We start from the raw sequence: 25216 nt of genomic DNA, 5'->3' as shown, positions 1-25216 counted from the left end.
GGATGACTTAAAGATGATTTAAGAAGGTGTAAAGATGATTTTGAAAGGATGTTAAAGATGTGTAAGAAGGTGTTAAAGATTATTTAAAGGTGTTAAAGGATGTAAAGAATGTTTAAATGATGTTAAAGATGGGGAAGATGATTTAAAAGGTGATTGAAGATGGATTAAAGGTGTTAAAGATGATGTTAAAAGGTGTTAAAGATGATTTAAAGATGGATTAAGATTGTTAAGATGATTTAAAGGTGATGCTTGAAGAGGATGATAAAGGGTTAGAAGATGAAGTTACAGATGATTTAAGGTGTAAAGGATGATTTAAAGGTGTTAAAGATTGATTAAAGATGATTTAAAGATGATTAAAGATGTTAAGATGATTTAAAGGTGTTAAAGGTGATTTAAAGATGATTAAAGGTTAAAGATGATTTAAGAGAGGTTGATTGACAGGATGATTTAAAGGTGTAAGATGATTAGGAGGTGGTTAAAGATGATTTAAGGTGTTAAAGATGATTACAAGAGTGATTTAAAGAGTTTAAAAGATGATTAAATTGATTGATTTAATTAGATGATTAAATGGTGTGAAGAACGATGATTTAAAGGTGTTAAAGATGATTTGTTTCCTTCTTCAGCCTCCAAAAGCGAAGAGCAAGAAGCCCGGGAAGGGGAAGAGTTCTGCGGTGGTGGACGGTCTGTCCACCGAGGAGATGTCCAAAGACCAGGTCAGCTGGAGGGAAACCGCTTTAACTTTATATTTATTCACATGTAGAAAATCTAACTCCTTGTAAACACTGACAGGGTTCACACGCGTCCTGGAAAACCTGGAAAACCTGGAAATGTGACGCTATAAATGAGTTTTGCAGCCATGTTAATAAAGTGTAATTGTACTTTAACCGGTGCTTTGCTGCAGCCAACAGACCTTTTTCACATCTTAAATCTTTTATTTATATTGATGCACATTTGAATTATACACAACCTCTTTGTCCTGTAACGAATGAAAGAAGAAAGTTCAACAAACAGAAATAATCCACAGTCATGGTTTCATGTAGCTCCACATACAGGCTGCAAACACACTACAGTGAGAAACTAAATGTTAGTTGTTTTATAAATGAACCTCATAATCCAGAGTTAGAATACCTGTTAGCTTTTCTCCTTCACCTACAGTATAATACAGTGTTTCTATTGGACATCGAACAGATCTGGTAACACCTGTGTTTACCTGTTTCAGGTCAGTAAACCAGAAATGATAAATGTCCTGGAAAACCAAGAGTGTGAACCCTGATTGAACTTTATTTAAACGGCAGCTTTCACACAAACATGCAGCTCAACGTGGTTCGCTCTGTAAAACTGAAACAGCACAAACATTAAAACAACATCAATAAATATTATAAAGCTGCAAATGGAAATCTAATAAAAAGAATGAAGCTGAAAACAAACTCAACAGGAGGAACGTGAGATCATTATCAGGCATAACTAATAACACAATAATAATTTATTTTGAATTCTTATGGAAGTTTTATGTTTGTGAAGTTTTTTGATGAAAAATAAAAGAACATTTGAAGAGTTACTGAAATATAAGGAGGAATGGAAACATCTCAAACACAACAACTGATGTAAATATTATATTTAATGAGGCTGCGTTATTTGTCACGAGGCAGCCGCTCACAGACAGACAGACAGACAGAGAGACAGACAGACAGACAGACAGACAGAGAGACAGACAGACAGACAGACAGACAGACAGACAGACAGACAGACAGACAGGCAGACAGACAGACAGACTGATGTGTGTGTGACCCTCCAGCTGGAGGAGCACATCGTTCGCCTGCGAGAGGAGCTGGACAGAGAGCGGGAGGAGAGGAGCTACTTCCAGCTGGAGAGGGACAAGATCCAGGCCTTCTGGGAGATCTCCAAGAGGAGCCTGGAGGAGACGAAGGCCGAGCTGAGGAACAGACACAGGGAGAGAGAGGAGGCGGAGGAGCGCCACCGAGTGGAGATCACGGTGAGCTGCACACACACCACAACGAAGCACACGCCGCGACACGACACACTACACGTACACACAAACTCAGAGGTTTATTATCTGTTTGGTGAGATCCGGACGAACAGCCTGATACATTATGATATCATTATCTGCTGTATATTCTCTTTTATATGTATCCACTCTGTTTACCACAATATTCTTTATATTATTATTTACTTTTATCAAACTTCATGTGCTGATTAAACTCAGTATATTTTAGAACAAACCCAATTTGAATTTCACGTCTAAACACCATGTGATCATCGGTGTACAGGTGTACAAGCAGAAGCTGAAGCACGTCCTGTCCGAACACCACGACGCGACCTCCGGGCTGAAGATGGACGGCGTGGCCTCGACCTCGCTCATCCAGAACCAGCACACGGAGTCGGAGCTCGGGCTCCGGAGGGAAGTGCACGGCCTGCAGGCGGACTGCAGAGAGAAGAAGCTCCAAAACGAAAACTGCATCAAGGTGCTCAAACTGGTGAGTCTGGTTCCTCGGTCGGTCCCCGTTTTATTTCCACCAGTGAGAACCTCGGCCTCTGACGTGTCGCTCTTCTCAACAGAAACACCAGGTGGAGTTAATGGAGCTGGCGAACGACTACGACAGGAGAATCAGAGGTGAATAAACCCGACTCCCACAAACATACTGTCTCAAACTCTGTCTAACCGCTCTCCTCTCTGTTGCTGTTAAATAGAGATTGAGGTGAAATATCACAAGAAAATGCAGTCAGTGGTCGAAGCGGAGGGCAAAAAGCGAAGAGCCGAGACGAACGAGCTCGAGGACAGAATGAAGAGCCGCGTCGTGAGTCTGGTGGAGGACCACGACCGAGCTCTCAGAGGGGCTGAGGAGTACTACTCTGCTGTCCAAACTAAGCTGCTGGTGGATCAGAAGGTGCTGAAGGTGAGACAGAGAGGACCACAGTACATGAAACCGGTTCTACAGAAGCTTAATGCTCTGAATGTGAAACGGTGGATGTAGTTTCACTTTGTACAAATGTACAGTGAGTGTTTGTGGTTAAAGGTCTATCTCTGTAGGGATNNGAGTGATAGTGATATTACTGCTGTTTGTGGTTAAACTAAAGGTCTATCTCTGTAGGGATCCTTCCCATAATGCTGTCTGACAATAACAACCTGAGTTTGTTTTACGATGATCAGCCAGGTAAAATCACTGAGTCTGGTGCTCCAGAGCGACATCTAGTGGCAAGTGAATTTTGTATATATGACCTTATTATATTATTATATTGTTTTTCGTAGACATTCATCGGTTCCTTGAGTCAAAATAAAATTCACTAATTATATACTAGTTATATACTATATACTGTTTTTGTATTTAAATTGTTTTTACAAGGATGTTTAAGCATTTGTTCATCTTCTGTCCCAAGTAGTTTATTTATCTGAGACTTTTCTTACAGTAAGATAGGTGAATATGAATAAGTTGAGTCAATCAGGGTTTTAAGTCAAACATAGTCTACCTTCAAATAATCAGTTTGTGAATAGTTACTTTTCTGTTACAGAAACAGTTCCTGGAGCTGGAATAAAGTCACTGTTTGTTACCAGCTGAATCATTTTTATTGTTGTTTTATCACATTTATTTGAGTTTTACAAACCACGACTAACTTTAACACGTAAAAGTTTAGATGTTTTTGATGAAGTACAGATAATATTTTTGGTTTATGTGGCTCGGTTGTTTGTCAGGAGGAACTTGCGGAGGTGACGAAGCAGCACGCCCGAGCGGACAAAGAGCTTTCAGCAGTTCAGGAGGAGAACAGACGTCTGAGCGAGTCTCTGCAGGAAGCCCAACTGAAGCTGCCCGAGCTCCAGAAACAGCTGGAAGAACACAACCAGACCAAGGCCAAGATGGCGGTGCGTTCACTGCACAGAGCGCAGAAAGCATCTCGACACATTAAATAACTACCGTACAATACAGATATTCTGGATTGAAAATTAAGCTAATTTCACATTTCAGTGTTTTTGTCTATTAATATTCATTGCTACCTGCACTTAAAGGAAAACTTTTAAGTCCAATTCTTATAGATTTGTCCATCTTTCACATCCATTTCAACATTTAAACCGACAGATTTGATTTAAAGACACAAGGACGCTGTTAGAAGTTCGAGCTGTGCCTTTTCCTACATCAGAGCTTTTTCACTGGTTTGGAGGAGAATAAAGCTATTGAATAACTCTTTAGTGTTGCTATGAAACAAAATGTATTGAGGTTCAGTAACCAACCCTACAATTCAGTTTTCATCAGGCATCTGACAGTGACGCTGTACCAAAAGACAAATTCAGTAAATTTATACCAACTATTCACAATATGCTAATTGTTAAAAGCCAAAGGTTGTTTCTTAATCTTAAATAATCTTGAATTCCTTTATAAACGTTCATTACATCTTACACATCTTACCTGCCACACTTCCTGTAGTCGTCTCTGACTCAGTTTTTAACACAAATTATTAAAATGTTGTAACTGACTGAAACGATGCCCATAAAAAATGCTGATAATGTGTTTTACAGACGACCAGAGCTCGTGTGAAAGTCATTGAAAAGGAGCTGAGAGATCTGACGGTGGAGCACGAGCTGCTGCTGCAGGCGTTTGAAAAGGTAAACTGCTCACATCACAACTTCCACCTTCACTCTGCCTGGCCGGTGTTCAGAGGAATGTTTTGGTGGGCGGCAGGTTCAGCAGGAGCGTGACGAGCTGTTGAAGAAGCAGACGGAGGCCATCCTGGACATCCAGCAGAAGAGCGGACTGAAGGAGTTGTTGCTGGAGAGGAAGTTGGCAGCACTGACAGAAACTCTGGAGAAGAAGGAGGCTCAGCTCTGCACCGCGCTTTCGGTCTCCAACGTCGACCAAACTGCAGTCAGCAACGCCGCCGCCAACAAACTGGAGGTACGATTTTGTATCTACGTGTTGTTAAAACGTGTGTCTTTGCCTCAGCGATCTGTACCTGTAGTCTCAAAACTCCATTTTAATAACCAAAAAGAGTACCACAAGGTTCTGTGTTTGGTCCATTATTATTTAGTCTATATAAACAATATCACTCCAGCTCAGACCTTTAATATCCATTTCTATGCAGATGATTCACTCCTGTATGCACAAGACTCCATATCTAGATTACAGTACACCTTTAATGTTCATCAGAGAATTTTACAGAACTTGTAGAAAAAGAATGTTTTATTCTCAAGAAGCAATAAATCTATTTTACATCTTCCTGCCATCCATACAAATACAGCCAGGGCTTAAAAGTTATACCACAATCTTTTCTTTAAATAAGCAAACAGATTTTTCACATTATTTTACATAAGATGTGTAAATTCACAGGTTATTTTTGTAATTTTATTAATATTTCCATGTATTTAAAAAAATACAGAAGAAATCTGTCAAATAAACCAGAAAAACCTACAGATATATTTTTCCTGCTTCCTGCCTGTGCACAATTACATCATTAATCCGGGGAGTAGCAGGGTGACAAGAAAAATTAGGTTGTAACTAATTATTTTTTGGGGAGGTAACTGATATTATTACTGAGTTAGTTATTAGTTATTCGACAAAGTAACATTAATACTACTAATGCGTTACTGTGCAGCTCTGATCATCATTATGTTTGTATGTTCTTTCTATCAGCAGGTGTAATGGACAATACAGCCTGCAGGGGGCGCCAGTAACACTTTTTTGTGATTTTTTAATATTTGTGTTTCAAGAACAAAAATCTGAACATTTGTTTTTCCCGCTTGTAGGAAATCCTGGAGTCTAAACGCACCGCCATCAGTGCCTTCCAGAGCGAGCTGGCCCGGGAGTGTCAGGTCAGTCGCCGTTAGCTCTTCAGCATTATCGCACATTAATGTCGTCGTTCTGAGAGAAATCTGTCCGATAACGTGGTGACGTAATGAACGTGTGACCTGCAGGAGTATGACGACCTGCTGCAGACCTGCAGGGAGAAGCTGGAGGGTCTCAGTGTCCCTCTGTACGACTTCCCCTTCAGGCCCTCAGAGCAGATCCTGGGTGGAAAGACTCGGGTACCGAACTCTCCTGGACCAGCCTCCAAACACTGAACTCCACCTGCTCTACCTGGACACTCTGAAACCTTCTCTACCTCTCTCTCATTTCATAATTTCCTGAAGATGTTGCATGAATCATGAATAAGCAGTTCACAGCTGTTTACTGCAGATGTTTCTACACAAATATAAATGTCCGTTATCCTGAAGCTGCTGGTGATGTTTACCAGGTAAACTCTAAATCACAAAGATCAACATCATGTTGTCAAACCAATAAATGTTTTTAAATCACAAGAATTTTTGTTTGAGACTGTCCATAAAAAAAACTTCCTCCAGTGGGAATAAAATCTGTTTGATGACGAGGCTCAACTTTCTGTGCTACGGTTGGTGAAACTCGTTATTATATCCTGATTTCTTCCACTCCAGTTAGTGAATGTGGAACCTCTAACAACAGTTCTTGTTGAGCAGGAAGAAGACACAGTGGACTCAGTGTGAAGGTTGTGGTACATTCCCTTTACTGACATTCAATGCCAATAGTTTACATTGCATACAAGCATAATCGTATAGAAAAACTATGCACATCAACATTTACATTCTATATACACACAGTATGGCTTATGGAAGAAAGCAGTCAGTGGTTCATGTGTTCATATTCAGACAGTGAGGCTGTGGAAGACTTCAGGATCCAATCGGATTCACTCACTGACACATTTATATTAAAAGTAAAACCAGCTCTGAAGTACAAAGTGCTGAGCTGCTGGAGGGACAGAGTTTCTCCCTCTGAGTGAATTATTTGTCCTGTTCGACCTTTAATCTGGGAAATCTTGAGTGTGTGCTGAGGCTGCGTCTCTGTGCTCTGATCATTTATTTTACAGGTTTGTGGAGTCGAGGATCTAATTTAACATTAACGATCAGTCGGGTGTTTAAAATCAATAAAATTAGAGCACAGAGAAGAAACAGAGAGGCGTTCAGTCTTTTGAAACACTGCAGTCTAATAAATGCACAGTCATCAGGTCCCATCAGGAGGGAGGATAAAACTACATTTGGGGAATAAGACGAATATCAAGGTGAAGGTTTGGAGTTTGGTGGCACTAAAACAATCTTTGGGATAAAGATAAATTGAGCCTTTACACACATTACTTCAGAGAAAACTTTTCAAATGGCACAAATATGTTTAGAACTGACCCATCCTAAGTCCCGCCCCTTTTTGCTGTGTGATCCAATGACAGTCGAGCATGCCTGCAGTTCCTCTAACGGCCACTAGAGGCTGGCTCCAGCAGTGAGTCATTCTCCATAAGGCCCCATGTTACAACGGCCAACTTTACAGCAGAACTGCAGATCTGATATAAGGTCACACGGAGTTTGTGTTTTACTTCCAGTCTAACTACAAACAGAACTGGAGCCACAGCGAGACCACAACAGTCCCATTACAGATACTCTGTATTAATGTTCACTCTTCTACGACGTAAACAGGCACCAGCTTCCTGTTCTCACACTGTTGAGACCTGTTGGAACCCGTTCTCCTGCCAGTGGTAAAGCCTCCCGCCGCTCACCGACAGGAGATCCAGGTGTGATTGAACTACGGCTGCAGTCACTGACCACTGCCATTGATTCTTTCTTTTGTAAACTGATTTAGTCTTTAAAATGTGAGAAATTACTGAAAAATGCCCCAAGTTCCCATCTTCAAATGCCTCATTTTGTCCAGAGACATTCAGTTTACTGATATTAAACAGAGAAAAGCAGCAAATCACATTTTAGAAGCTGAATTAAGAGAATTTTTCTTTGATAAACAAGTAATTGATGATGAAATTTGTTAATTTGTTGCTGATGGATCTCCACTGAGCTGCCTGCCTGCGTTAATGTTGTGTTCTACTTTTAGAGACTACGTGACATAAATATCATAGCTGCATGTGAATATATTTAATATTTAGCTGTTTATTGCCAGAATGTGTTTGTTTCCATCATCAACTCAAAAAACAGAACAAAGATCGTACGAAGTCCGCTGAAAACCTGGTTTCTCTGGATACACAACGTAGAAATAAAACTCTTTAAACAGAGTGCTTAATATTTCCTACCTTAACATTCATGATAAAGTTTCCACGTGGAGCTGAAACTGATTGAGATCTTCGTGTTGGACAATAAACTGACCTTCTGAGGCGGTTCTCCCGAGCCGAGGCCCGGAGAAAAGGCACCGAGCAGTTTCTGTTTGTTGCTCGTTCAGGCGCTTTGGCGGGCGAGTCAGCCGGTGCCGTGGCTGCTGTACTCGAAGACGCCCTTCTTGAAGAATGGCGAGAACTCGCCGATGGCGTGCTTGGTGAGATGGAAACCGCCGTCCGCGTCGGCTCTGAGGGGAGAGCTGGAGGACGACAGCATCACCCGGAACAAGTTCCTCAGATAACGCTGCAAGAACACACAGCACAGGGTCACGTTCATGTTTCACAACCAGAGAATTAACCTCTTTTGTGCTTGAATGTGTGAATAAAACTGGATGAGAGTGTCTTGCCTCTAGGTGATTCCGGCGCTCAGCGACCATCCGCTCGTCTCTGTTTCCAAACAGTTTCTTTGGAGGGAACTCGAGAGCTGCCAGCTGAAACAGAGATATCAGTGAGTTTATAGAAAACCCACAGTCAGAACTCCTCCCGGAGAAGGACTCAGACAACGCTGTCACACTGTGAGTAGCTGTAGTGGATCAAACCGTCTCACCTCTGGATATTTTAATTTGAGGCTCTTGTGCATTTCCCGGAAGCGGCTGTAACGCCTGAACACCGTCCACATCTCGTCCATCACAGTGATCTGGAGACAGAAACGTTTGATGTAAAGACGGATGAAAAGATAAAGCTGTACGGACTCAGATACTTTCTAATGGTCGTCTACAAAAAGAACCCAAACTATTTTAATTAAAAAGGTGGTTCCTTTGCAGATTCGGATTATTAAAGCTGCAGTCTGTAACTTATGAAAATATTCTTGTTGTCATTATTGTGGAATTCTTTTCTGACAGTAGAACAAGAGACAATCTGAAGAAATCTGGTTCCTGTGGTTCCCTCCACACGAGGCCAACAGTACACCTCCTTTACTGGAACCAGTTGGAAAAGTCACTGAAACTGCTCACCCTTATTCCATCACCGTCTTTAATAAGTCTTTAATAACTCAGTACATGTTTCTGATTGCTGCTGTTAAACCTTCCTCTCTGGAACACACTGTACATATTGTGCTGTTTGAACTCAACTTGCCTCCTGTTGCTTCCTCTTGCCCAGTTCTCATTTACAGTGTCAACTTGGCCTTCTAGTTAATAAAATGTTTGAGGTCTAACTACTTCTGAAATATGGTCAGAAATTCCCTCGAGATATTATTAATAAAGAATGAGAACGACAGACAACCCGAAAACATCTGGTCAAGAGTACCACTGGTGCAAAGGGAATTACATATTATTATTACATATTTAAATACCTTGCACTACATAAAACAGTCCAAATTAGCTCCACTTTTAGCTGCTGCAACGTTAGCTATGCTCTGTCACTGTGGTACTGTTCTTCTACATCTGAGTACTTCCATCCACTTAGTGTCAGTTTACAAGCATAAAATCCAAATTTGAATCCAGATTTTTATTATTATATTCAATAGCTAAAATAAAATAGTTATAACCTATATTTGGTTTTGAGTTAAAGTGTTCTTGTAAAGTTTTTATACACTTTTAATTATTAATTTCCTTTACTTTATGTGTCCTTGTGCTGCTGCAAAACCCTGATTTCACCACTGAGAGATCAATATAGGATCATCTTCCACATCCAGACACATTTTATGGGGTTGCATTCAGAAATATATAGAAGAAATAAGCATCCAGAGAGAGATGGATGATGAGAGACCAGTGACTGCTGCCTGAACTCACCTTCACCTCGAACTCAAAGTGTTCGTCCTTCCCCTGCCCGCGGAGAACGTAACGAGGAATGCTAATTTTAACGGGCTCCTGAAGGCCGTCGGAGCTCGTCCCGAGAGAACGAGAGACCAGGTGCTGCAGAAGAAGTCACCGGGAGAAACGAGAAACAGGAAAAGAGGAGAAGAAAGAGGTGGAGAGTAAAGGGTTGACTCAGAAAGAATTTACAATAATTGTTATGAATCATTTCTGAAGTTGATTGAAAATAATTTACTACTATTGACAAATAATATCAGACAATAAGATTTATACAAAGTTCAATCTTTATTATCCTGTTCTCACTTTATATAATTATAAACATTAAACATTATTCCTTCAAACACATATTTTTTCTGTAATCATTTCACATTATTACAAATCCAACTATTTTATTCAAGTCATCAGATCACAATCATTTTTCTTAAAGTGCAGCTGCAAATCTTTTCTTCAAACTTTCCCTTTTGGAACCTCGGTCAACTTCCTCCTTCCCTGTACTTAGATAATTACATTAATCTATGTTGAAAACACAACCACATTTTGAAGATGGTTAAAAGATAAAAGCAACACTTATCGTCACATTTTAATTTAGCTAGTGTTAGCCAATGTTAGTGTTAGCTAGCTAGTGTTTTACTAACGTTAGAAAAGGTAAATTAATTGATTTTCCCTTTGAACGAGATCAGAAATCAAACAAGAATAAACAGGAATCATCAACACAATTAAAACAGTAAACCGACCAAAACAAAACAACTTTCATAAATACATAGAAAGTGATTATCCTCATTCATTATGATAATATATATTTACAGTTAATACATGTCAACATGGTCTGGGCTTCCTCATTTCAAAATACAATCTTTAGGACTTAATGGCAAAATCACATAATAACATTTGAATAACAAATATAAAATATTAAAAGATATTTTTAAAATACTTTCAAATGTGTCCAGTTTACTTTGGTCCAGTTTGAATCACCTTTTCATTAAATAGCTATTAACTATTTTTTTCTGTCAAGTGGCAAAAGCTTATTTAACACATCCTTAAATTAAATTAAACTTTGTGATTACTTCTTCTTTCTGATCCAGGTAAATAACTCAGGCACACAGATGATTAATCAAGATCATAGCTTCTGAGGTACAACCGAAAGACAACTTCCAGGAGTCGCACTGACGACTGTGATGAGACACCGCCGGCACTTCAGCTGAGGCTCGCCTGGACTTTTCACGAGTTTGCGGTTTGTGAGTTTTAAATGTGATGTCTACCACCAGCCAGTTGTCATTCTGCTTCACGAGCAGGCATCTGATCTCTGACCGCTTGCGGAGTTCGAGCCCCTGGAACTGGGGCTGTGCAGGGACCAGACTGGAGCCCCGTGGCACCGGGTGAAAGATGCCATCCTCACGGAGAAGAACTACATGAGTGTCCGTAAGGAGAAACTGAAAAATGGTGCTCTGGTGCACATGGGTAGAGTTCATGACCTTGACGCTGGTGTAGAGCAGAGGACAAATGTTTGCCAGAGAGGGTTTGTCAGGACCATCCATGTTCCCATGGACGATGTAGAGCAGATCTGCAAGGACCCGCTTAAATCTGGAGGTGACGCGAAGGCCGTTGTCCAGGACGATGTCAGGAACAGTCGACATCCAATCCAGAGAGAGGACCATGAGATCATCAGAGAGCAACGGGTGATCTTCAGTCTCTTCAGAGAACTTTTCAGGAGAAAGGACCTTCAGTAAAGCCTTGCAGAACTCCTGGGTAAGCTCTTTGCTGTGGGTAAAGACTGCCAAGACGGTGTCTTCGGTGCAGCCCATTAGCCGGAGGTGCTGCCCTGCCAAACCAATCTGGACTTCCTTGAGTTCCATGAGATTAAAATGGTGAAAAACATTTAAGTTGTCGATTGAATTTGTTTCACTCGATAGCACTATTATGTCCTTTTCTGACAAAAGCAAGCACCCAGGCTTTGGGATCGGCTGCTTATGGTTGGCAGTTCTGACCCAGAAGATACTCAAAAGCTTTTTGACTTTAATTTGAGGAGCCAGAGATTCCAACTTTTCCAGGATCATCTGGGATGAAAGTGAGTGTAGCTGAGACAAGGCTATTGGCAGCTCGACCAGCTTCTGATTAAACACTTCAGGACTTGTGTTTCTCAGAGACGACACAGAGCCTTCGGGCCATCGAGAAATCTCCGGGATCGCAGTCATGGTGCAGTTCGGAGAAAGACTAAGAGTGCAATCCCTCGACAGATCAACCTTACAGACTTTATTTTCTGGAAGGACGCGAGGTTCGGGCTCCGGTTTAAGCTGCAGTCGATGAACCAGCGGCAGCTCTTTGGACATCATGGTCACATACTGAGTGAGTACAACCTTCATTTCATCTACTCGTACATTTCGAATGATGTCCCGTGTGCCCTGCAGCCGTCTACCAGCGTCTTTGTACGCTTCCGACAGCTTTCCAGCAAAATACCCCAAATAATAGCTCCTGTTGGCTGCCACCTTCTCAGCTTCTGTGTCAATCTCTTGTTTTATTTGAGTATTAACGGATTCCTTCGACACTTGCTTGGAATTGATGTAGCCATTGACAGAGTCCAACAACTTTGATGATTGATCATTGGAAGGTTCTTCATCTTCTACTATCCCTGCTGCTGTCTGGTGTTTGACTTCCTTTGAGTAAGAATCAGAGCTTCCATGTATCAGCAATTCCTTCACCCTATCTTCAACCTTTTTATCATCATCATCACCATCACGAGGAACACAGGAGGCAGGATCGCTTCTCGTCTTATCGGTAATATTATCGTTTTCATCAAATCTGTTGGTCATGGTTTTTGCAGAGGTGGCACAAAACTCTTGTTGTCCAATATAACATCGATCAAGCCCACAAGCAGCTTTGCCCACTTCTCCTAGAGGACGATTCACTCCTTCTTGCCACCATTTGTTTTTGTCACCATCTTTATTAGGCACTTTCTCTTTTTCAATCAAGACTTCAGCTGTGGATTCTAGTTTTTCTTCTCCGTGAAGCTGTACGAGGCCAATCTCTGGTTCTTCCAACGTGTTTTCTTGGATGTGAGGAGCGGAGTTCGCCTCGGGGTCCGGGGAAAGCACAAGGCTAGACCAAAACTGGGAGACTCTCTGTGTGCACAAGGGGGGAGTCCATGACTACATCGTCAAGAAGGACGGGTAGGTTCTTTTGAATTAAACTGAAGTCCATAATCCAACCCAAAGAGAATTACAGTTCCTCCATCACCAGGTGCACAGGTGAGTTGTAAATGATTCAAAATAAACAGTGAGAGGAGGTTTGGCATGCAAATTAGGATGACAACCAAAAAAAAAGAAACTTCCATTCCAATCAAACGTGGGCAAAGTAGCATGTGCAAATAATTCTTCTAAATCTTCCCTAACCTTTCTCTGTGGCTAAATTATTATAAAAGTTTACCCATGTTTAATCCCACAGTGTTTAATATGAAGGACTGCGAGCTAAAATATTATATTTTTGATATGTTTTGTTGTCTGCTTTCCATGCATCGGTACCACCCTGAAGAGAATGAGCTTCCTTTCCTCAGTTCTTCCAAAAAATATACCAAAGAGTTTAGTGTTGCCAAATTTTTGACCCCGACACGAGTCACAAAATATGTCATTCAACCTTTGTCTTACTTCCAAAACGTGACTGATATTAGTGATTGGAACTTAAAACCTAAATGTGTCTGTGAACTCCCGTCTGGCAACCCTGAAGATTTAAAATGGAAACTCATTCACCGCTTTCTTTAAATCAGAAGATTTTGCTAACTTTCATGCAACAATAACAGGAACATTTTAATAAAATGCAAACATACAGAATTGTAAAAATGTAGCAGGATTGCAGATTTTTAATGATTGGTATTTCAATTGTAATAATCCCAAAATAAGATCCTGGTCTTACCTCATACTTAAGCCTCCTTGGATTAATGTTTTGCAGCTTGTCATCATCCTGAAAACAATAAAACATCCACAGGTGATCTCAGTATCATTACATATTAAATTCACAGAATATTCTTACTTTGTAGAATAACAAGCAGTAATTTTTATTAGTAATCCAAACAAATTATATAAATTATTAAATTATACTTCATGAAAAAGGGAAAAAAGGGACAAATTAAACAAAGCCAGGATAACTTAAACCAGGTTGGAGAAGAACCAAATTAAAAAGAGCTGGAAACCAAACTGATTGACAGAAGTGTGACTGAGTCCATCCATAACTTGTATTTGGGAGAATCATGCAGATTATAGAGCAGGGAAAGTCTCATTGGGACATACAGAGCAGATGCATCCTGGTCTTACCTCATCTGTTAATCTAACAGAGCTACAGTCGCTAACTTCTTCCTCCTCCTGCAGGGTTAAAGAGCTGAATATCAGTTCTACACAGGGAAAGTCTGCTGGACTTCTTCATTCACTCTTTATCTTCATTTTAGAGTGGCAATAAAGCCCCAGTTAATTCGTGTTTAGACTATAAAAACCAACCAGAACTGGTCAGAACTGGTCAGAGGGGCAATGAGATGCAGTAAATCCAGTAACAGCCAGATCATTTATTTACCTCAACTGAAGAGAGAACCAGACATTTCTTTGTTCAAACACACCACGATGTTTACCTTTATTTCAGAATTTATAGATTTTTCCGTCTTTAATTGCAAAAGGACGCCAGAAAATTAACTGTTGATATATTGATGATCAACTGTTGTTCTGGAACAAACATTAAACCTAATGGAAATTACGACAACAGTTAATCAGAGTGTTTCACCAGTTAAATGCTGTCAACATGAAGCTGCAGCAGGAGGAAACAATTAGTTCATTTAATTGTGAAAAGGCAAAATCGTGATCACAATTAACATTTGATTGATTGTGCAGACTTTAGCTGCAACTAACGGTAACTGATGGCTTTAGATGGCTTTTTTGTGTCTTACCGGCAAACAAACAACAACTTTTAATTAATCAATAGTCAGGATGTACTGAAATAATGGAGGTCGGTATTGGTTTGGATGCTGCACATTAATAAAACCACAATGGTTCAAGCTCTATTGTCAGAAATGTAATATAATATTCATAGCTGTGTTTTCATTAGTGTTTAATCAGAATAGTAATCGTTGTGTTTTTATCTACAGAGGCAGCGGGTCAAACAAACCAAACACTGACTCCAGATCAGGCCTTTAATGTTTTTTGTGAATTGGTAGTTTCTCTACATACTTTGAAGGCAAAGATCTAAATTCTACACACTGGTCCTTTAAACACAGTTAGAGCTTAATGAAGTTCAGTTCTCACCTTGAGAGATTCACTGGACAGAGACAGATCCATGTTGCTGCTGCTGCCATTGAGAAGATTCATCTTACGTAACCGTCGCTGGACTTCCTCTTCAATGTACGCATTTATCCTGGTAAACAACGAGTACCAACGTTAACAACAACAACAACATAAACAGGTGAATAAGACAACCGGTTGTTCTCGTGGCTCGTACCGGTCGTCTGACAGCGGCAGCAGTGTGTTCAGACTCTGGATGTGGCTGACCGGGGAGCTGGTGTGACTCGTCTTCTCGTCGTTACTGGAGTGAGTCCTGTTGTTTTCTTCCCCTTCACTGATCCTCTGTCTCAGCTTCTGGATCTCCCGCTCCACTCTGAAGAGGAAACAGACTCATTATGTCATTATAACTTGCCAAGTTGTCACTGTGCATGCAGACTTTGTTACAATATAGTGACTATCTGTATGTCATTATAAGGTTCTGACCTCTGCTGGTCCAGTTCGGTCCCCGTCCTCGGGTTCTTGCTGACTGAGCTCTTATGTCTCTGTTCCTCGGTGTCGGGCTCCAGGGAGACGCTGCGCCTCAGGGCCGAGTGCCTCCTCTCCAGCCTGGCCACCGCCTGCTCCATCGCCTCCCTCTGCTGCTTCTCCTTCGACTCCAGGATCTCTTTCTCCTTCCTCCTCACCTTCTCCTCCTGGCGCGCCACGTTAGCCGTGAACTCGAAGGTCTCCTGGAGCTGCTGGAGCTGCTGAGCGCTGTGCCAGTGGAGGTTCAGTTTCTCCTCTTTGTCCTCCAGCTCCTTCTCCACCTGGTACAGCGTGTTGTCGAGCCCCGGCGGGCTGTCGCAGTTCCCGTTGCTTCCTCCGCCGCTGCGCTCCAGCATCTCCGCGGCTCTCTGCTTCTCCTCAGCCAGTGCGGGGAGGAGGCCATCGGTCACACTGGCCAGCTGTCGCTCCTTGAACTGCAATCTGTGCTCCGCCTGTTTGACCAGCTGCTCCTCCTGGCAGACAGCTGTAGCGTCCTGCGCCCCCTTCGCCTGCTCCTCTTTCAGCTGCTGTTGTCGTTCTTTGAGGCCGTGGGCGAGGAGCAGCAGCGTGCTGCGCTCAGCAGCGACCTCTTTCTCCAGGCGCTCCCTCTGCTGCCGGAGTCCCTCCTCCAGCTGGTTCAGTTCCTTCACCTGAGCCTCCTTGAAGTCTGTGTATCGAGCCTGGGCAGATTTCGCCTCCTCGCTGGCATCCTCCACATCTGGCCGCTCTCCAGCCTCTTTGGCACGGAGGAGCGCTTCTCTGATCTCAGCCAGGGCTCGACGTTCTTCCTCCAGGCGGCGTGCGTCCTCGCGGGTCAGCATGGTGGCTGCAGCCTCGTGTTTCTCTCTCAGCTGTTCCTCCAACCTCCCCACCAGGCTCAGCTGCTCCCGCTCCTGCTCCTCCAGCCGCCGCCGCTCAGTCTCCAGACGAACCTTCTGCTCCTCGCGCTCCCTCTTCAGCTTCTCCAGCTCGCGGTAGATCTCAGTCTGCTCTGCAGCCTCCTGCTGCCGCCGCTGCTCCTCCTCCTCTGCTCGGCCCTCGTCCTGCTGGTTCTGCTGCTGGAGGTCTGGCCCCTGGATCTCTGAGCGTCTCTCCTCCTCAAATCGCTCCTTCTCGGCCAGGAAGTCTCGCAGGCGGCTCTCGATGTCCTGGCTGCGGCGGCGGAGGCTTTCCTCCTGACGGAGGATCCGCTGCTGTACCTCCTCAGACTCCTTACGCTGACTCTCCACCTCCTGCTGCAGGCGCTCCAGCTCTGCCTTCTCACTCTGGTGCTTCACCTCCATCTCCTTGATCAGCCTCCTACAGCAAGAACATACTCAGTGTTGTATGTTGATGCGAAACAGTGACTCTACATAGTTTTAGTTTTAAAGAAAGTAAAACCTGATTAAATTAATATGATTTTATTTCCTTTATTCAAGAGATTGTGGGATTAACTCCAGCTGAACTCTAATCTTATGTACGAGTGCATGTTCATGTCTCTCAGTACATTTGGAGAAAATACCGACTCTTCGTACCTTTTCAGCTCCAGTTTCTCCAGCTCTTCTCGCTGCTGTCTCTCAAACTCCAACCTGCAAACACAAAAACCTTCATCAGCTTCTTTTACTCTCATCAAAACACACACACACACACACACACACACACACACACACCTCAACTAGTGAAGTGAAAGCAGCAGTCTACACACAAAATGAGGCTTAAAATGAAAACGCCAGGCGGTGAGGAATAAAGCAACGATGTGTTCACTACTGGCAGACGTCAAAATGGAGACAGAAGCAGCAAGGTGACGTGCAAAATAATAATAACAACAACAAAACAGACAATGAGGGTTCAGGCTGAGAGACTGGACGAGTCAACACAGGTTTGTGTGTCAAAAACAGTTAGACAGGAAGTGGACGGCTGAGTCTACCTGAGGAAGACGGGGCCCTTCTCAGTGAAGAGACTGCCAACAAGACAGGGTTGACAGAGTTAACTCCAGCGGACAGAGGACAGGAAGCTAAGTGACTAATAATTAACAAAACACACCGCTGCTGCTTACAGAGAGTGAACGAGTGTGTGTGTAAAAATCCTTCAACTCATTTAGCTGCAGATTACACTGAGAACAAGAAGCTCAATTTCTCTCCAGCGAAAGAAAAGATTCAGCCTGATGGTGGCAGTAAAAGGTCGGGGAGGGAGACAATAATCAGGAGGAAACAAACAAACTGTCCAACAGTCAGAGCGCACAGTGTGTCCTAAAGGGTTGCACAGGAGGGAGTGGTTCCTCCTGTGAGGATAGGAATGCACTCAGTAAATATCATTAACATCAGGATATTTCCCAAAACCTAGACCTTGTTTTCACAGGAGCAGCGACACGTAAGTAACCGTGCAGATTTATTCTGTGCAGCCAGAGTTGAATAATCCTGGTGCTTCATCTGTTCACTCAGTGTTTTTACAGGTGATTATACACGAATGACTAAATGTCCATTTATGACAATAGATCCTCCTAAATGTTACACACTGGAACATTTCTGAGTGCGTTAAAGGTTCAAACATTGTTTTAAATCATCAGCTCAGAAACAAAAACTTAATTCAACCGGAGGCCGCTGTGTTTGAATCGTTTCTGTTTTATTGTGGATTTTTTAGCCCTTCACCTTTTGGACATGTTTCACTATTCTCCTGACATTTTAAAGAGCAAACTACTAATCCTTCAAACTCCACATGAGGAGCAAAAAAACAACAACAAAAAGTCTCTACAATATAATAAACAAATTCATATTAAATGTATTAATAAATAATAATGTGCATTCATATATTCTAGTATCGTGGATTAGTGGTTGTAATTAATCTTCTTGAGTAATATATTACTTTCCTTTCCTCACCTTTTAAGGCAAAATGTACAACTGTTAGTGTGTCAGTGTCAGTAGCTCCTTGAATTATCATTATGATGGTTTCCAACATAAATGTTTATTTCCAGGTTACTTTCAGACATTCAGTCGGTTTATATTATTTGCTTTTGAGGTTCTGGTCTTATTTTCCGACAGACGATCTGTTTCTTTATAATCTGTGAACTATATCCATTTTACTGAAGCTGAAGAGCCACATGTTGTTGTGTTTATTAAACCTCACCGACAGTATTGAGTCAGTGTAAATGCAGATAGCCTGAAGCTGAAGTTGTGAAGGGGCTTTGATGCGGGGGGGGGATGCACTGCAGGGTCTGAGCTGATAATCACATGCAGCCGCTGTTACCACACACTCACCCGGGGTTGTAGAGCATCACAGTGGACAGGTTTTCACAGGACTTGGACAGATCCGTCATAGAGAGGCTGAACGTAGAGAGCAGGCCGCTCTGAGGGGGGAAACAAGTGATCATCATCATCATCATCATCATCATCATCACCATCATCTGAGAGCAGCCTCAGTCCAAACCTTCAGCTCAACCTCGGAGCAAAGTCTCACCTTCCGTTTCTCCCTCAGCTTCGCCGCCTCCTTCGGGTGGTTGAACCGAAACATGTTGGTCCTGCCGAGCAGAATGACGGCGCCTGGACCGCAAGACAGCAGACAGGATTCAGCTTTTATGTATTAAACATATTCTCACAGTGAGTGAAGCTTAAAAGAAGCGACAGGAAGACAACTGATGAGGTTTCCGGCGTCTCACCTTGGTTGAGCTGCGACGGCTCCGACACCTGAACTCCGTTAACTGAACACTGAGCTCCACCGAGGGGAACCAGGGTCACTTTGCCGTTCTGGTTCTCAAACATACAGTGTTCACTCTCCAGGTCCAAACCGTGCAGGACTGCAGGAGGAGAAACAGCTTCAGTACAGTTACATAAAACACATTCAAGGAAAGACACATTTAAAATGGATGTTTAAAGTTATAATCTGTATCATTTCCACATTTACGCTGCGGTTCAGGCTTCCCCATCATCCATTAATGTCTGATAATGTTATATAACGTTATCTGTGCTGTATGACTGTAGAAATGTGTATTTGCTCATTTCTTCCGTAGTTTTCTGCATTTCCAGTGAAATAAAACGGGCTGTTTTTCATTTCCTGCTGGTTATTGATCGTAAACAGACTCACTGATGTCCTGCTCTGTGGACGCGTCATCTCTGCCCACATACGTCCGTCCCTCCTGAGGTGGAAGGAGAAAAACAAAGAAGTTTGGAAGTTGCAAACAGAAAGAAACACACACACACACACACAGGACACACACAGCGCAACAGCACGAAGCGACATCTACCAGGGACACATTCTGCTCGGGTCGACGCTCTGCTGATTATTCGTTATAACCTACAGTGTAGCGTTGCTTATTTCAGTCTGCACCTCATTGATTACGGTTACAGAAAACAGTGATGTGGTGGAAACTGGATCATACTATAGACAGAGGACAGTTCACTGGGAGCTGATGTCTGACCTTTAAATGGTACAGGATGATGCCGGTGCTCAGGAGGTCGTCGTCGATGCCGATGAGGTGAGGCAGCTCAGAGTCCAACACCACACCGATCCCCTCTTTCCTCAGAGCCAGAGTCTCCTCCTAAAGACACATCATAATAATATAATGATGATAATAATAATATAATAATAATAAAGCATGATCAGTCCACACAATAAAAAACACGGATGACAAACAAACGCTCGTACCTTGAGAATGTTCTGTGTCTCGTTCCATTTGTTGGTCCACTCTTTCGTCAGCTCCAGAACCTGCAATCACAAATCAGTACAAATCAAAAGAAAGCAATGGTGTCTCTCCAGTATGCCCGGGACCGCTGTACAGATCCCTTGATTCAATCATTAATTAATCACAGCATTAACACCGAAACCCTTTTTTTCACATGAACATCAAATAAATGTTTTGAATCTGCTCTCATTGTGAATTTAACTCACTCTGGCTTCATTCTGGTGCAGCTTCTCCTCCATACTGAGAGCAGTGGGTGAATCCAGGAGAGCAATCTGACACACAAACACGAGAGTCAGAAACAGAATACGGTCACTTTATCATCATCACAATAACCACTATTGTTCAGAATAGTAGCTTGATACACAATACAAAACCTCATAAACAGATCAATCAAAATTAAATCAACTAAAGAAGAGCTAAAGAAGTCCATTTTATTTCTTTTTCTGGTTTACTTCCTCCCCTTTGAGGCTGCGGACTCTAACTCCACCCGTCTTTGTAGCTTCACTCTTGTTCTGTGTGCGTTTGTTTACCTGGTTGCCCTGAACCAGCAGAGCTTTCAGTCGGGCGATTTCAGCCCGCAGTTCTCTGATCAGCCGGACGTTGCAGTCCTCGTTGATGGTGGGTTTGTTGATGATGTTCTTGGCTCGGTTAGCGTACCGCAGAGTGCTGAGCGTCTCGCCGTAGTTCACATCAGCGGGGGAAATGGCTGCGACGAGAGATAACAGACATTTTAAAACAGAATCACATCAGATACAATAGTTTTTTGGTTTATTTTAAATATCCGAATGTAACTCTAATGTTTGCTTCTCACTGGCGATCATGATGGTCTTGGAGTTGCCGCCCAGGCTGTCCTTCAGCAGCCACGTCAGCACCGAGTCTCTGTAGGGAACAAACACCGACTTCTTCTTCAGGTTGGTGTTCACGCCGTCCTGTGATATGTCAGCTGCACAGAAAACAGGAAACAGATCCGTCAGTCATCGACACTCAAACACGGAGCAATTCAGATTTATATCTGCAGGTTCTGACCCAGAGAGGAGATGACGTTGCCCAGGGTGACCAGCGACTTGTTGATGTTTCCTCCTTCTTTCAGTCGGACGCCCGTCGCTCCGGTGGCGTCGGCTCGCTCACTGCCGGCCAAATCGACCAGGTGGATCTTACTGACCGTCTCACTGGGCATCTCCGCATCGAACTTAGCCTGAAAGAGACAGACAGAAGGAGGTGAACACAGCAAACTTTACCAAAAACGTATTTCAGTGAATAATTCCAGGTGTTGTCAGGTGAGTGAGTAGTTTCTGACCTGTGTGAAGTTGATAGTGAAGATGGCGTGCGAGCGGCTGCTGACGTCGTTCATGCCGGTGCTGGCGGTGGTGCGGTTGATGTTTCCGGCCTCCATCAGCTCCTCCACATCGCTGTAGTTCTGAACCAGGTGTTTGGACAGATCTGGGATCAGGGTGGGAGGGGCGGGGGGGCAGGTTACAGGAAGTCGACACATGAACTAAACTTAACACAGCTTAAAGGTTCAGATAGGAACTCAGATGACCACCGTAACACACTGAAAACTTGATCGTTGTACAAAACAACTCCCAAACCAAACTCATGCAAGAAAACTGCAACTCTCCAGCAGTACTGTGGCCCTGGGACTTGCAGTCTCACCTTCTACGTACGGCCCGTCTTTTGGGTGCTCCCTGACTCTCAGGTTGTAGGTCTGAGTGGATTTCCTCCTCAGCAGGTCCCTCACCCTCTCGTTGTAGATCTCCAGGTAGCTGAAGGCATAAACCAGATTAAAGATGGATACTTGGTGCTCAGGGGAGCCAGATAACGTGAACACGAATCCTGAGTGGAAACCCTGAGGTGTGGTGGTCAGAATAAGAAACTACCAACTTCTAACATTTTAGAATCTGGTCTCACCTGACTTCTGTACGAAATGAAGCTTCATCCCATCGAGTCGCCGCAGAGATTCGGCTGAACAAACCTTCACAGATCCTCGGGATCAGACCGGCATCTCCCTAAAACAACAACAGACTTCAATAAGATCCTGTTAAAAACAAATATTTTCTTTCTCATTTCACGTTCAGGTTTCTCTGAACTCTCTGAGACCAGGTTTTCCAGCAGGTGGTGGAGCAAACATCTGTAATAATTTATATATTGAGTGTAGTTTAAAATTCATCAGTGTCCCTGAGAATAAAATCAATCTGATAACACGTCTGTCAGAACTTAAAGTAGCTCTGAGACGCTCTAGTGAAGTTCATATGTATATTAAAGCTGTAAGCAGCGATGATCGGACCCTCGAAGTACACTGAAGCTACTAACTTCCTGTTTCATGGTGAAACATAAATCAGAACTCCAAGTCCAAGAGGCTTTCTTGCCTGTGTGATCATGATACAACTGCGTACCAGTTTTCATACATGTCGGTCGTACGTGTCTTGGGGGCTGATTTTAGGGGGCGTGGTATTTCAATCATACGTAGATTTCTCCTAATGTTAAATTCTGTGCCGAGTTTAATGAGTTTGCGAGCATCGTGTCGCTGCTCGGACCCTAAAAACCTTTAACAATTCAGAAGAATAAACAAACAGAAGAAGCGATAATGAAAGTAATCGTTAGTTGAGGCCCAAACTAATCAATTAAAAGGAGACAAGGTCAGGCAGGTCGATTATTTGGACTCTTATCACTCGTTGTCTGGAACTTGAATGTTAATGTGGAGTTTTGTCTCACTGGATTTCCCATCATGGTGTAGGACTTCCCCGAGCCGGTCTGACCGTAGGCGAAGACGCAGGCGTTGTAGCCCTCGAACGCCGCCTTCAGCACGTCCGAGCCCAGATCCTTGAAAACCTGCCAGAGAACAGCAGAACATTAAAGCTTTTACTGACGCAAAAACATTTCAGTCCAGATTTGAGGCTCACATGACTCAGAGTCAGTATTGATGTTGCAGAGCTGTAACGTGATACAGCTCCAGTTGTGAGTAAACACACACACACACACACACACACACACACACACAAGCTGCTTTGAAGAGAACAAGAGTTTGATAAATCCTCCACACTCTGGACCCCCCAAATCCACAACCTTTGTTACCATTAATCATCCAAACAAAACAACAACAGATTTGCTGAGCAGGTTTGGAGAATGATTCATCAGAATAATACCAGACTGCAGCTTTATTACAGCTTTATTACAGCCAGTATGTGTCCTATCTAAGACATGCTGCATATTGTTATTGTCAGAATAAGAAAGGTCAATCTGTGTGTCAGTAGTAATAAAGTTTTCAGTGACTGCGTTTACGTTCACACTGACTGTCCACTATTGTTCTCAGTATCACAATAGTCCACATTTGAATGGGTTATGTAAACAGTATATTCCTTTCAGAAACCAATCACCTGACTACCGTTCATAAAAAGAGGAACAATAAAACGGTAAACCAACCTCATTCCTTTTACAAAAAAACAAACAAAAAAACCTGTTTTCTGTTGTTTTCAGGTTGTTTTGTTCTCACTCGGCTGACTAATGTACCAACTCATCCTATATGTCAGACTAACCTTTGCTGAAAGGACAACCACATTTTGACGACGGCTAAGAGACGAGAGCGGTCTTTACCTTTTCCTGGGAGACGAACGAGGAGCTCTTACAGTCCATGGAGTCGTAGGAGAAGTCGTACGTGAAGGTTTTGGTTCGATCCCTCATCGATTCACCTGCGATGCCATCGGGGATCTTAGAAACCAGAACAGACACAGACACAGACACAGCTTCAGCTACGAGGTGTTTGGATCCTCTCAGACTGATTTGCAGCTTCTGTGAGCAGCGTTTTCTACTTTTGGGGGGAAAACTAAAAGGTACCTTCAGGTTGGTGATGGAGGTTTTGGTTCCTTCCATCTTGATGATGCATTTTGCAGACAAGTCCTTCTCCCTGTAAAAGATCAATAATGTTTAAAGCAGGACAGATTCATCAAGTCTGCCGGCTTCATTTCATTAATAACTCACGTTTCAGAGCTTCAGTGTCTTAATTCTTAATTTAATCTAGACTAACACCAGTTTAAAATCACCTTTTAACCGTCTGATTAATAAAACTAACAGTAATAAACGTTATTCATATTGTTCTTCAGTCCCGGTATCGTGCAGCAGCAGCGGTCGGTACCGGTGGAGACGGTGGACAGAGCGCTGGAACACTGATCCATCACATCTGTATATAAAACACTGTTAAAGTGCACATATCATGAACATTATGTTGTATCTGAAGCTGCTGTATAGCTGCTGTACAGCGGAGGGTATTGTTGTAACCTTTGATTTATACTTTTAATATAAAATAATACAGACTTTATTGATCCCACGAGTTTTAATCATTTCATTATTCATCTTTTGGGGGTAAAACTGTTTCAAATGTCACTAACAGAACGTTTTGTGTGTGTAACCTTCCTGAGGCCGAAGAAGCAGAAGATCCTGTTTGAACTGTTTGACTTTGTTTAACGGAGCTGCAGACGTCAATAAACCCGACTGAGCTGGATCTGTATCAGCTGTGTGTGTTTGCTCAGTCGTGTGTGATCGTCTGTCTCCACCCGGCTCCTTCTCAGGCTCAAACACATCCTTTATGTTCAGGAGCGAGTCTCAGGTGAGCTGAACAACACGTTACGTAACGCCGTCACGTAACCGAGGTCGACTCCGACAGACGGCTCGGAAAATGTGTTTCTTCTTCTGACCTTTATTTTTATTCTTAATTAACTAATAATTGTCTGAATGAACTCATTTATGGTTTGATGAAGTTTCTGAAGATGATTTATCCAACAGTCCAAAGGTTCATTCACTTCTATAACGAGCAAATATTCACATTTAACAAGCTGGAACCAGAATATAATAATAATAATAAATATAATAAT

The 25216-nt window shown here is 42.7% G+C and overlaps 2 protein-coding genes across 5 annotated transcripts; one reads left to right on the top strand and one right to left on the bottom strand.

Moving 5' to 3' along the window:
- The first annotated feature begins 683 nt into the window (after positions 1-683).
- LOC118326649 (dynein regulatory complex subunit 4-like) lies at positions 684-6379 on the top strand. Its single transcript, XM_035659687.1, has 10 exons — positions 684-713; positions 1796-1993; positions 2289-2495; positions 2578-2632; positions 2710-2915; positions 3710-3877; positions 4529-4615; positions 4692-4904; positions 5753-5818; positions 5921-6379. The coding sequence occupies exons 1-10, from the start codon at positions 699-701 to the stop codon at positions 6065-6067; spliced, it is 1362 nt and encodes a 453-aa protein (XP_035515580.1). The 5' UTR covers positions 684-698; the 3' UTR covers positions 6068-6379.
- A 123-nt stretch (positions 6380-6502) lies between these two features.
- Positions 6503-24252, bottom strand: kif16ba (kinesin family member 16Ba; the record flags this gene model as incomplete). Of its 4 annotated transcripts, XM_035659669.1 has the most annotated exon segments (27): positions 6503-8410; positions 8514-8597; positions 8714-8803; positions 9897-10019; positions 13824-13871; positions 14222-14269; positions 15197-15305; positions 15390-15545; positions 15656-16996; positions 17212-17265; positions 17604-17636; positions 18931-19019; positions 19130-19212; positions 19329-19466; positions 19754-19805; positions 20088-20207; positions 20315-20374; positions 20558-20623; positions 20882-21057; positions 21163-21294; positions 21378-21546; positions 21649-21791; positions 22005-22114; positions 22260-22357; positions 23064-23180; positions 23943-24056; positions 24183-24252. In XM_035659669.1, coding segments are annotated over 27 exon segments (3985 nt in total), but the record flags the coding sequence as incomplete, so codon positions are not given.
- Between the last annotated feature and the right edge of the window lie 964 nt (positions 24253-25216).

This window comes from Morone saxatilis, unplaced genomic scaffold (assembly GCF_004916995.1).
Source record: "Morone saxatilis isolate NCDOM2014 unplaced genomic scaffold, NCSU_SB_2.0 Contig17, whole genome shotgun sequence".
Classification (NCBI taxonomy): Eukaryota; Metazoa; Chordata; class Actinopteri; family Moronidae; genus Morone; species Morone saxatilis.
Note: the sequence above shows the minus strand (reverse complement) of the source record. Positions and strands in the feature narration are given on the sequence as shown.